The 11559-nt window shown below is 53.4% G+C and overlaps 1 protein-coding gene across 1 annotated transcript in view; it reads left to right on the top strand.

The window, feature by feature from the left end:
* The window catches only part of TECTA (tectorin alpha), a 27298-nt gene that overhangs the window by 2307 nt on the left and 13432 nt on the right, over positions 1 to 11559 (top strand). Inside the window, exons 2-7 of the mRNA XM_009573994.1 lie at positions 809 to 942; positions 2239 to 2526; positions 6485 to 6622; positions 7148 to 7313; positions 9769 to 10181; positions 10474 to 11043. Coding sequence (XP_009572289.1) covers positions 809 to 942; positions 2239 to 2526; positions 6485 to 6622; positions 7148 to 7313; positions 9769 to 10181; positions 10474 to 11043 — 1709 coding nt within the window. The remainder of the gene's footprint in view (positions 1 to 808; positions 943 to 2238; positions 2527 to 6484; positions 6623 to 7147; positions 7314 to 9768; positions 10182 to 10473; positions 11044 to 11559) is intronic.

Here is an 11559-nt window from a genome sequence, read left to right as displayed (position 1 = left end):
TTTGCCAGGAAACATGGGAGCAGTCATGACACCTCGGGCTGTAACCCAGTGCCAGGAGCACTCGGGGGTCTGGCGGGGGGGCTGGCCCTGATGCCCGGGAGGGCTCTGCCCTGCAGGCAGGAGAAACGTGGCCACTGCCAGGAGGGTGGCTCTGGGGATTGGTTTTGGTATTGTTGGTCCCTAGGCACCGGAGCACCTCACCATCTGAAACAGCGAGTCCTGTCCATCCTGGAGTGGTGGGGATGGACCTGTTGTCCTGCTGTGAAGCTGAGACATAGGCGTTATGACTTGATCACAGTCACACGGAAAGCAAAATGTGCAGCTGTGAGCTGTATACACATCTTGTGGTCACTTTGCTGTTGCCCTAAATAACCTTTAGATGATGCTCTCTCTGATGACCCTGTCCCAGAGCCAGTCCCAGAGCTAGCACCTCTGCTCTGGCTTGAAACAACATTCGGCTGCTGGTGCTGCTGGGTTTTGGTGCTGTTTTCCTCAGTGGCAGCGATGCAGAATATGGCATTGTGGCCAAGTACCAGTCACTGTTAGTCTGCAGCCCAAGTGCGCAGCGTAGGGCTTCACCCCCGCCCCGAAGCCTCGCATGGCTTAGGCGCAGGCTAGTGGCCAGCAGACCTTCTGCATCCCCAGCGCGTCCGCACTGGGGAAGGAGGTGAGGGCAAGGCAGTGATTGTGCTCTTCACAGGAGGTCAACTTTTGGTGATAGGCAACGCCGGGGCCCTGCTGTGGCCTCTCTGAAGTCAGGACCCGTCCTGACATTGCTGTAAGGACTCTCTCCTCCCCCTCCTTGCAGCTCATACCATGGCGAGTCTGTATCCGTTCTGGCAGAATGACACAAAAACGCCCAAAGTTGACGATGGAAGCTCTCCTGAAATCAAGATCTCCGTCCCATTCATCTTTTTTGGAGCCCCATACAGAAGCGTTTATGTAAGTGGAGAAGCAGACCTTCCCTTTTTTCTTTTCCCTGCCATTAGCAGCTGCATTTTAATAGTGCTCTCCCCATCGTCAGGAATCAGAAGATTTATTAACACCTACCTGACAAGTTCTTAGATTTCATGAACTGATAGGTTTTATGATTAAGAAAGTCAAAGGTATATTTAATGGGCTAATGTTCATGGGGAAAGAACATAAAAGGCAATAAATTTTCTTTGTAGGTGATTAAATGGTACAGCAAAGCTAAGGCCTTGACACAAGGAACATTATTCCTGTTACATGACAAGAAACAAGAGCATGCAGAGACCCGCAGGGGAAAATAAAGGGCAACGGTTTGGACCCGTATGTAGGTGCCCGAGACAAGGACAGGCTGCTGCTGTTCTCAGATGACGGCATAGCAAAAGCCTGGCAAAAGGGACACCGGCCCCTCCGGGCTGGGCGAAGAGAGGGTTCATGTGAGCACATCAAAACAGTGCCTTAGACAGGGGCCAGATCCCAAGCGTGTCCATGTTTTGTGGCGAGCCGCTCTCTGTGGGTATGCCCGGTCCAAAGCAGAATATAAACCTGCCAGCCCCAGTTCAGAACAGAGGCAAAGACTCATTTGTTCCCCTGCCTGACTGGCTCATACTTGTACATGGCAATACCGCGAAAGCAGTCATCCCGAGGGGGTTTCAAATCCTTGTGTGGTGGGAGATTTCAGCATCTGGGACAGCAGGGCCACTTGTTCTCCACGCTTTGCAAAAATAATTGTTTTGGGGAGCATCTTCAGCAGACTCTGGGGAGGCTGCCCTTGGCACCACGGGCACGCTGCTCTTGGGGAGCCCCAGGATCTGTCGCAGACAACAAAGCCGAAGGTGGCGGGCCCGATGCTTTAGCTCTTTTGCCCGGGAGCCCTCGTGCCGCGCAGCTACCCCTGTCATACGACCAGGCATCTCAGTGCTGCAGAGCTGCTCTCCAAAGGCTGGGTAAACCCGGGGCCCCAAGGCAGGGTCCCTGCCGAGCCGGGTGCCATCCCGCTCTGATGGGTGCCTCTCCTGCTTGTCCCATAGGAGCCCTGTTTTGCAGACTTTTCAGGGTTTTGTCCTGCTTGGGGCTTCCTGCACTCAGCCTTTGGCCACCGCTAGCAGGAGGAAGTGGAATCTCTGCCTAGATGGTCAGGCTGTCTCACCGGGTGTCATTATTATAAGCCACCTTCTGCCAAAAGTCGCTCACCCCACATTTTCTGATAAGCCAGCAGCTTTCTGCTACCTGCAAAGTCTTGCTCAAACCAAAGCGGGTCTCTTTGTGCAGGTCAACAACAACGGCGTGATTTCCTTCAACGCGCTTGTCAGCCAGTTCACGCCAGAAGCCTTCCCCCTGACGGACGGACGGGCCTTCGTCGCACCTTTCTGGGCAGACGTGCACAACGGCATCCGGGGAGAAATCTACTATAGGGAGAGCACGGACCCCGAGCTGCTGAGGAGAGCCTCCAAAGACATCCGCAAGCACTTCAAAGACATGTCCTCTTTCTCCGCCATCTGGATCTTCATCGTCACCTGGGAGGAAGTCACTTTCTACGGAGGAAGCAGCACGACTCCGGTAAGAGCGATCAGCTGTGCTCCTTGATGGGTGGTGTTGGTTGAGTATATGTCTGTATATACATAACTGTCCTGGCCTTTGTGCATAAAATTGAGTGGGCTGCTTGGTCTTCCTGCTCATCAGTTCCCTTTTGGGCAGAGGAGCACCACGGTCCTTTTGATCTGTCCCGTGGGAGCCCTATGAGCCTCACTCCCTGTTCTCAGATCTCCAGGGAAAGCATCGCCTCTTCAGTGTTTGTAGGCAACGTGCCTAAACAAAGCTCCGACACCAGTTAGGAGTTTTTGGCTTGATCATAGTGTGGTTATTTTTTGTTAGATACAAACGCAGATTTCATATTTCCTTCATGCCGTGATACGTGACCTTCACTTCACCTGTGCTTCCACAGTGATAAAACAGAGCACGGGCTACAGGCACCTCGGAAGAAAGTGGTCCTTATTTGGCCAAAGGAGCCAAAGTTTTGGCATTGAACAGTAGCTCTGTCGTGACATAAACCACTTGAGGCTGCCACCCACTCCTGCGCGGTCAGTTTGTAAGGAGTGATTCAGTTTGAAGGCATGGTATCATGGCAGTAACGGGGCCAGGGTGGGGGTGAGACCCAGCAGCACCCTGTAGCAGCTGGCCAGGCGCGGAAAGCAGCCTGACCGTGTGCGCGGCATCCGAGCGTGCCGAGGCACGTGTGCTCAGGGCGTGCGCGTAGAGCAGGCTCCTCCCGAGACTGCCACGTGGTGAGTGGTGCCCAGGGATGGAGCAGAGAATAAGGGGCATGCCAAAGCGTGCACGCGCTTGCATCTAGTCCCGACGCGGAACTGGAGGGCAGCTCCCCACTGACCCCCCATGCTGGATCAGGTCTGTCCACTACAGGGGTCCAGGATAAACTGGTCCCGCAGTCAGCCCCGGGGAGAGGGCGCGGGGCCTCCTAATACAGGGGAAAGAGAGCATGATGCAGCGGGGTGATGGAAAGAGCGGGCTGTGGAGATGCACGGGTAGCCCTTCGTTGTCTGGCTGGCCAGCCATAATCTTCTGCTCCGTGGGCCCTTCTTCTCCTCGTCACCCTCTTGAGGCTGGACTTTGTAACTCGCCCTTCCCTCCCCACCACTCACATCTACCTGGAATTCAATGCAAGTCTGCTCAGTTTTGCACCCTGAGCTCACCTTGCAAGGTCACAGCAGCTTTGAAACGAAGCTAAGGTCGTTATTTGCTCCTTGCCTCTGCAAGGAGGGAGGGCTGCTCCAGCAGAAAAGGCCCTAGATCAGGAATCTGCAATAAATTAAGTTTCGGAAGTAATCCACTCTCCGAGGAGTTGGAGACAGGAAAAAGAAATTGGGAGCTTTAATTTGTATTTATTTGGCAAAAAAACCTTTTCCTTTCAAACGGTGATGGCTTTTTCTGTGGCAGAGGCTGAAATGCTCTCCCAGCAGCACTAATCCAAGACAGCGGCGAGGGCACCTCGTAGAAAAGGGTTGAACGGCTGCTCTGAAATCCTGTGCGGACATTGAGATAGGAAGGGGAAACCCAAAGGGAACAGTGACAGCACTTTTGCAATGACAACTGCCCTGTCTGCATGGGGAGATGGATCCAGACTGACCAGAGAGTCACACTAGCAACTCAGCTGTGGAAACTCTATTATATTTCCATAAATGTGCAAGTTGTATCTCAGAGGATGGGGATGCAATGTTTTTCAGCGCACGTCACTGGTAGGGCCTGGGCAGAAGCTTGGGGTGCAGATAGCGAGTGAGGGTTCCCTGCTATTGTTTGGGGAAAGGGTTGTTTAGGATCAGTCTGTGTACTGTGAATGCCAAAAGCTGGCTTCTTCTGTCTTGAGTTGGCTCTGATAAACAGTTCAGCTCTTTTCCATTTGTTAGAGAGGCTCGAGATTTAATGCATATTTTTTGCCAGTCCTGGCAGCGCTTGCAGAAAAAAAATACATATATATATATTTGCAGACAGCAAGCAATATAGAGATTCGTGTATTGCCTGAAGAATTACATTTGCAACACAATGCAATTTATTTTGTTATAGAGCAGCTTTCCCATTCAATAGCGGCCAGGGCTCCAGGTTGGCACGTGGAATAGCACGATGCAACTTAAGCAGGAAATTCATCGCAATGCAGAAAAGCTGCAGAAAACAATTTTGCGAATGTGGCTTTAGGGACACTGCGGTTACTGTCTCTTGATGACGTCCAAGCAAATGGGTTCAGTTTTCGAGAGCCTTGTTAGATAGCTCGGGTGCTTGATGCGTGTTTGGCCACGAGCGCCAAATCGTGGTTCATGTAAGCTCTCCTAACAAGGAGCGCTGGCCATCTGAAACCTTCTGGTACCAGGTCAGCTCCCGCCACTCTCCAAGAGGCACCTGTCCGGAGCAGGGTTTGTTGCTCCATCAAAAAACCGTTGTTGCACTACCAAAGCGATGCTGCCTTTATGTGTTAGTGCCTTCTGATCTCACAGTGGTGGGAAAAGACCTGGCAAAGGTGAGCAAGCGTGCCGAGGACAAAAGCAGACGTAGGAGGCAGAATCCCAAGGAAAGGATGCAGGACTGGAAATGGTGGCTTCCCATTAGCTTGCTCTCCCGCTTGCCCCAGTGTGAACTGTGCTATTTGCAGCTGCCATGAGGCAGCTCTGCCTACACCTCTCGCTCTCCCTGACAGCTCTCACAGGCTGCTTCGCCTCTGTTTTCAAGATTTCTCATGGCAAGGGCCTAATGTGCCTTGGAAGTGACATCCCTTGTGGCAAATAGTGAGTGCAACCGTGGGGTCCCCTCCTCAATCTTCAGGCATTTGTGCTCACCTCAGCGCCAATAATCAAACTAGCGGGTTTGCTGCAAAGGAACGTAAAGTGGTGCAAAGTGACCCCCAGCCCCTCGGTGCTCTGGCGTCTTCCCTTCGTCCAGCAGCACGTGTGAACTGTTATTAACGCAGAGCAGCTCAGCTCTCGCTGGCAGGGTGAGACCTAGCACTTCCTAGCATGAGATGATTTGATCAATGTGCTTTCCCGTGTTACCTGATAATTGTTTCTGTGGCCGTAGTTTCCTTCACAGTTTGCAGCGCCCAGTAGCTGGGCTCCTAGTATTGGTCTTGAATAATTAAAAGAGGGGCAGCCCATACTTTGTCCCCTGCTAAAATTCTGCTTGCTCAGAGGCAGGAGGAGCAATCATTTATCATGGCACAGTCCTGGCGCAAAACGGTCTCGGACAGGCAGGGATGGGAAGGACAGGAAAATGCAGAAAGCTGAGAGAAGTGATTGACTGTTAATTCCCAGTGCCTATGCCGCTGGATCTGCACAGATAGAGGGGATATCTCAAGGGGAGAGGCCTTTTCTGTCTTTCTGCACAACCGTAAAAGCGAAGAGCTCGGGGCTATGCTGGCCTCGCCGGCTGGCAAAGCACGCCCTTCTTGCATGGGGCCCGGGCTGGCAGTTGCGTGAATGTGTCTGGAGTTTGGGGGGCTGGAAATGCAGAGTCATTTCAAGTGAAAGGAAGAACGTGAGCAGCGGATTGAGCAGGTACCGAGGGGTTTGGCAGCCAAGCAAAGCACATAATATACATGGTTGACTGGGATGTAATCCACCGTTAATAGTATTGTATGCGGAAGGGAAGCGGGCAAGATAATGTGGCGAGGAATAAAGCTAAGATAGGGTAATGGAAGATAACCAGTCGAAACAACCGGCATCCTGCCGATCGCTTCTTCCTCGCGAGCTTATTCTCATGCTGCCATCTATTGGCGTTAAATTGGATCGGAGACGGTTCTTCTCCTCCTCCCAGGTGGAGGGTAGCGGTGGGGATGGGAGCTGGCAGAGTCACAGCAGTGAGGCAGAGCGTATTTCAGGTCTCATTCAGCTTCTGCCGCTCTTCACCGCAAGGCTCCCGCGTCTCGCCCGGGCCAGAGGCGAACATGGCAGAAGGGCAGGCAAGTAGCGTGAGAAAAGCAGTCTCACCTTGTGAATGTGCTTATGGTTTTCAACAGGTAAACACTTTCCAAGCTGTCCTGATCACAGACGGAGTGTTGTCTTTTGCCATATTTAACTACCACGAAATCAGCTGGACCACGGGGACAGCCAGTGGAGGGGACCCCCTGACCGGTCTCGGGGGGGTGATGGCCCAGGTGAGGCTCTTGCTCCCATATCCCCATTTCTGTCGAGCTCTCAGATGGCTGCCTGTAGCTTTCCCCATGTACACGTACTTGCTCATGCCACACAGTCCCTCAACATCCCCAGCGCTGGCCTTGTGAGCCCAGTGTCGGGCACAGTGGGACAAGCGCTCCAAAATTTGGTGTCAGCAGCGGTGCTGCAGCCAGTCCATCTGCTCGAGGGGGGCGAGGTTCCCTCCCTCCGTCGCTTCCTTTATCTCGGCCAATCAATACATGGCCCCCTAGATCCATATGTACATACATACATATGTTTATATACGTACATAAATGGGTCAATATACATCCATACTGCTTGTAGTACCTGTTGAGCTTTTCACTCACATCCACACTACCTGAAAACTGAAATCTCTGAAAAGGGACTTTAAAACTAAAGAAGATATGCTCAGGAGTTATTGTGGGGGCCAGAGAAGTGCGGAAATACAGCATCGCTTTCCCGTAGCAAAGATATGTGATGAAATTTGCTGTCTCTCTCTGTTTCAGGCTGGCTTCAACGGTGGAAATATCACCAACTTCTTTAGCATTCCGGGCTCCAGAACCCCAGACATAGTCAATATCAAAGAAACAACCAACGTTAACGTCCCTGGGCGCTGGGCTTTCAAAATAGATGGCAGAGAAATAGATCCGGCTAATGGCTGCAGCCTGAGAGGTAAGGGGGATACCACATCGCTTTTTTTTCAGGTTTTGGGGTGCAGCGTAAGAAAAGGTAATGCTGTTGAGAAGCTGGTGGAGAGGTGCCTGACAGCTCTGGGCTGCTGCGTGATTTGTGTTTTTTGCCAAGGCATCCCCTCGAGCTGCAGCTGTGGGGACAGAAACACGCGAGCGGGGTTCATGCCCTGTGCCTGTTTCTGAGTTGCTGCACGCGGCGCAAAGTCATCACCCGACTTCCAGCGGTAATTGTCAGTCTGCCCACTGCAAAAGGCTAACGCCTTGAAAAGTGGACCGAGAGGTTTGTCACTGTTTGGCACGTCTTGTTCAGCGGGAGAGCATCCTCGGCAGCGTATGCGAAGAAGCCATCGTCAGCCGTTGTTTTCCCTTTGTCCCAGCTGGCGTTGCCTCTCCCAAGGGGATGTCTGCATGCTCACAAATGGCCGGACCCTGCTCGCAAAGAGTATTTGCAGCAAATTCTCAGTGCGGACGAGGCCTGACTTGGCAGCTCAGAGAAAACTGAGAGGGGCCCATAAGCAGTCGGGAGTCTTCTCTGCTCTCCGTGCCGCTTTCAACCACCAGTGAGCAAAACTGTCATCCATGCTAGGTTTTTTTTTTCCTTCCTGGGATTTTAGTAGCATGGTGCTGCTGTAAGCCTCCATTTCTGCAGCCCAGAAGCAGAACGCTAACCCGAAGTCAAGGGTGGATGGGGCTCGAGTGTTTTGCGGGAATTGAATGCCACCAAGCCATCGTCTTGATTCTTTTCTGCGACGCTGATGGTGGCAACAGGAAAGACCTGCAGATGGCAATTTCCTCTTGCCCCCAGAGTGGGAAAGCTGATGGTGTGGTTCTGTCTCCCTTGTTTCTGCAGGAGGAATAGCAGGTTTTCCGGGCAGGACAAACACCATGCCCCTGCACCAGTTTGTGCATGTGTCACTGACAGTGTGGGGATAGAAAGGGATTGATAAATGCACACAGCAACTGCACAGGGACTCCGCTGCAGAGACATTATTACATGACCATCTGACAAATAAAAGTGTCGGGAGCATCCGCTGTGCTCCAGGAGTCCTTCTAGCAAGAGAGAATTGTCACTTGCCGACGGACGCTGGAGATGTCACCACTCTGAGACATGCGGCTTCTTTATGTCCTGGTTTAGGACTGTACCAAAGAAGGCTCGCGAGACCCCCGAGGCTCTTGCAGCCCAGCAGAGGTTTCGGGTCCAACCGCTCCAGCCACTTCCAGCTGCCGGTCCCAGGAAGAAAGGCTGGACTTTGCAAAAGGGCTGAAAGCCAGTCTCGGCTTTGCAGGTGACAAGGGCAGCGTGGGTAGATCCCACCACTGGATTTGTATTTCACGGTGAACAGCCCATTGCCCTCCACGAGAGGAGATGCGGCATGAGGCGTTGGAGGTGAGGGGGCCCGCGGTGCCTAACAGTGCTCATTTGCCCAAATCCCCCGCACCAGGACGGTTGGCGTGGGAGCCTTTGCAAGTGGGTCTTGCTAAGAGGAGATGTCGTTTGTTGCAGGGAAGCAGAAAATATCTTTTTTTGTAGGAGGCAGGGAAGAGAACAAAAAGTTTAGGAGAGGTAAATTCACGCAGTGCGCACAGCGGAAGCAGCGCGCATGAGAAGTGTGAAAGACGGCCATATGGAGGAGAGGAAAACTCTCACGGGTATTTGCCACCCTTGTTCTCTCGTCTTCTCTCTGCCTCTCATGTCTCTCACCAGACAAACCTGCCTCCCTTTATAGTACCACCGTGTAACAAGTCTGCTCAGTCTATTGCCGTGTGATCACTCAGCGTTTCCTGTCGTCACTGGTGTATGGTGTGGAAGTTACTTATCAACAGCTCTTTGTTTCATAACTACTATGAGCACTTTCTGAATGGGAGTGAATTGTCTCTGGGCCGCTGATGGCGGAGTCGCTCTTCGACCGGCAAAGTCATGTCAACGGAGGAATTATGGAGATGGTGACAAAGCTGAAGGACGGCACAAGTACAGCGACAGCGCAGGAAATGGCCTCCAAAAGGCGTGAGCTTTACCAGTGGACCTTCCCTTTGAGAAAATAGCACAAATGGCTCTTGCGTCCCGCGATACTGAAGCAGAATGAGGGTGGTGGGTGTCCAAACCAGAAGGAATAGCCTTCAAGCCAGCCAGCCTGCATGGTGCAGCACCGACCCCAGATTTGTGACAGTGAATCCCATGGACTTATGGTGTGCACTTGAAGAGGACACACCGTACATTGAAAACGAAGCTTGTGATCGCAGCACTTTGCTGAGTGGCTCTTGCCGGGAGTCTGCGCAAAGAAAGCAGCTGAGAAGTCCAGTAGCAGGATGCTTTGGCGGCAGTCTCGATTGTAGGGTCAGCAGACCCCTCCGAGGACTGATGCGGTGCGGTTAGAGCGTGTTCCTCTGTTTAGAGAAGTGATGTAGCGTGGGTTTTTCCCTTTCTGTCTTTCTAGGACAGTTTCTCCGTCAAGGGGAGATCTTCTGGGACAACGCCAACTGCACCACCAAGTGCCGCTGCCTGGACTTCAACAACGAGATCTTCTGCCGGGAGATGGCTTGCGGCCCCTTTGAAGCGTGCGAGCCGAAGATTAAGTTCTTCCAGTGCGTGCCGGTGGAGAGCAGCACCTGCGTGGTGTTCGGAGATCCACATTACCACACCTTCGACGGCTTCCTCTTTCACTTCCAGGGTTCCTGCTCCTACCTCCTCGCCAGGCAGTGCTGGCCAGGCTCCCAGCTGCCCTACTTCAATGTGGAGGCCAAGAACGAGAACCGAGGCGGCTCCTCCGTCTCCTGGCTGAGGGATATTTTTGTGGAGGTCTACTCGCACAAGATTGTCCTCCCCAAAAGCAGCTTTGGGAAAGCAAAGGTAAGAGTTCCACTGAAAGGGGAGAACTTGCCGGGTCGGCTCATCCGAGATGGTGGTGAGACCATGACAGCAGCCTGGGGAATGTGGGACGGCACTTCTGGGCCCTGCGAGTCTCTTGGGGAACGGGCACGGGCATGGCGGCAAATGCCTGTGGCTTACCAACAGCTGTCCTTCTGCGCACATCCCTAATCCTAAGACCCCATAATGGGGCTGTACGGCTTCTGTCAATGTCCCAGTATGAGGGCTCTGCTGTTTCACACACCGGCTCAGTTGTCTGGTGGTGTTCCCGCAGGTGGATGACTTGGTGGTGTCCCTACCCATCTCTCTGGAACTGGGCGCCATAAAAGTCTACCAAAGCGGCTTGTCTACAGCCCTGGAGACTGACTTTGGCCTGCTGGTGACCTACGATGGACAACACTATGCTTCTGTCTCTGTTCCGGGCACGTATATCAACGCCACATGCGGTCTGTGCGGGAATTACAATAAAGACCCCGAGGACGATACCCTCCGCTCAGATGGGAGGTTGGCCGCATCCGTGCCGGACCTGGGTGAGAGTTGGCGAGTGCCGCATCCCGAGCGGAAATGCTCACCCGGCTGCTTGGACAACTGCAGCCTCTGCGACACCGCCACCGAGTCTCTCTATTTCACCTCTGAATACTGTGGCTTCATCAACAAGAGCGGCGGGCCACTGTGGGAGTGCGCCTTCGTCCACAGCTGCGTCTACGACCTCTGCAGCGCACGGGATAACGGCACCAGCCTGTGCCAAGCCATCCAGGCATACGCCGCGGTGTGCCAGGCCCTGGGCATCTCGGTGGGAGAGTGGCGTGCCCAGACGGGATGCGGTAAGTGTTTGTGTGCTCCTGCGGGAGCCTTCCCCTCTGGAGGAGGGGAGCAATTTCAGGGGTCTGCCTGTGTGCCCAGCAGTGCATGAGATGAGGGGGGCAGAAATCCAGGGGAGGAGGTCGGGCGAGAGCCGATTGGTCCCTCCTCTCTGCGGCATCAGACTCTTGAGCCGGGAAAAGGGCGGCACGAGTCAGGCACAAGGTGGGAGCTCTCCATTGCCCTGCAGACGGTTGGCTGCTGTGATGAGCGATGGAGGCTGGACTGGAACGGGCACTGGACGATGGCACAATTCTCGGCCGACCCTCCTTGCTTGCGGCATTAAATAAAGCTGAGGGCAGCTTGATGGCTCTGGAGCTGTTTTGGAGAAGCTATTGCTTGCACAAGCAGAATGGCTGGGGAGGCATGGGAAGGAAATGCAGGGGCCAATCCTACCGTCAAGCAGGCCTCCCGGGTCACTCTGTGTTGTCTCTGTTGTGGGTCAACAGGAAAGAGGTAGTTGGCCGCAAACCATGCTGTAATATGGCCCTCCTGTTGT

The sequence above is a fragment of the Fulmarus glacialis genome, unplaced genomic scaffold, assembly GCF_000690835.1.
Source record: "Fulmarus glacialis isolate BGI_N327 unplaced genomic scaffold, ASM69083v1 scaffold34573, whole genome shotgun sequence".
NCBI lineage: Eukaryota > Metazoa > Chordata > Aves > Procellariiformes > Procellariidae > Fulmarus > Fulmarus glacialis.
The sequence above is the reverse complement of the archived record's forward strand: the minus strand, read 5'-3'. Positions and strand labels throughout refer to the sequence as shown.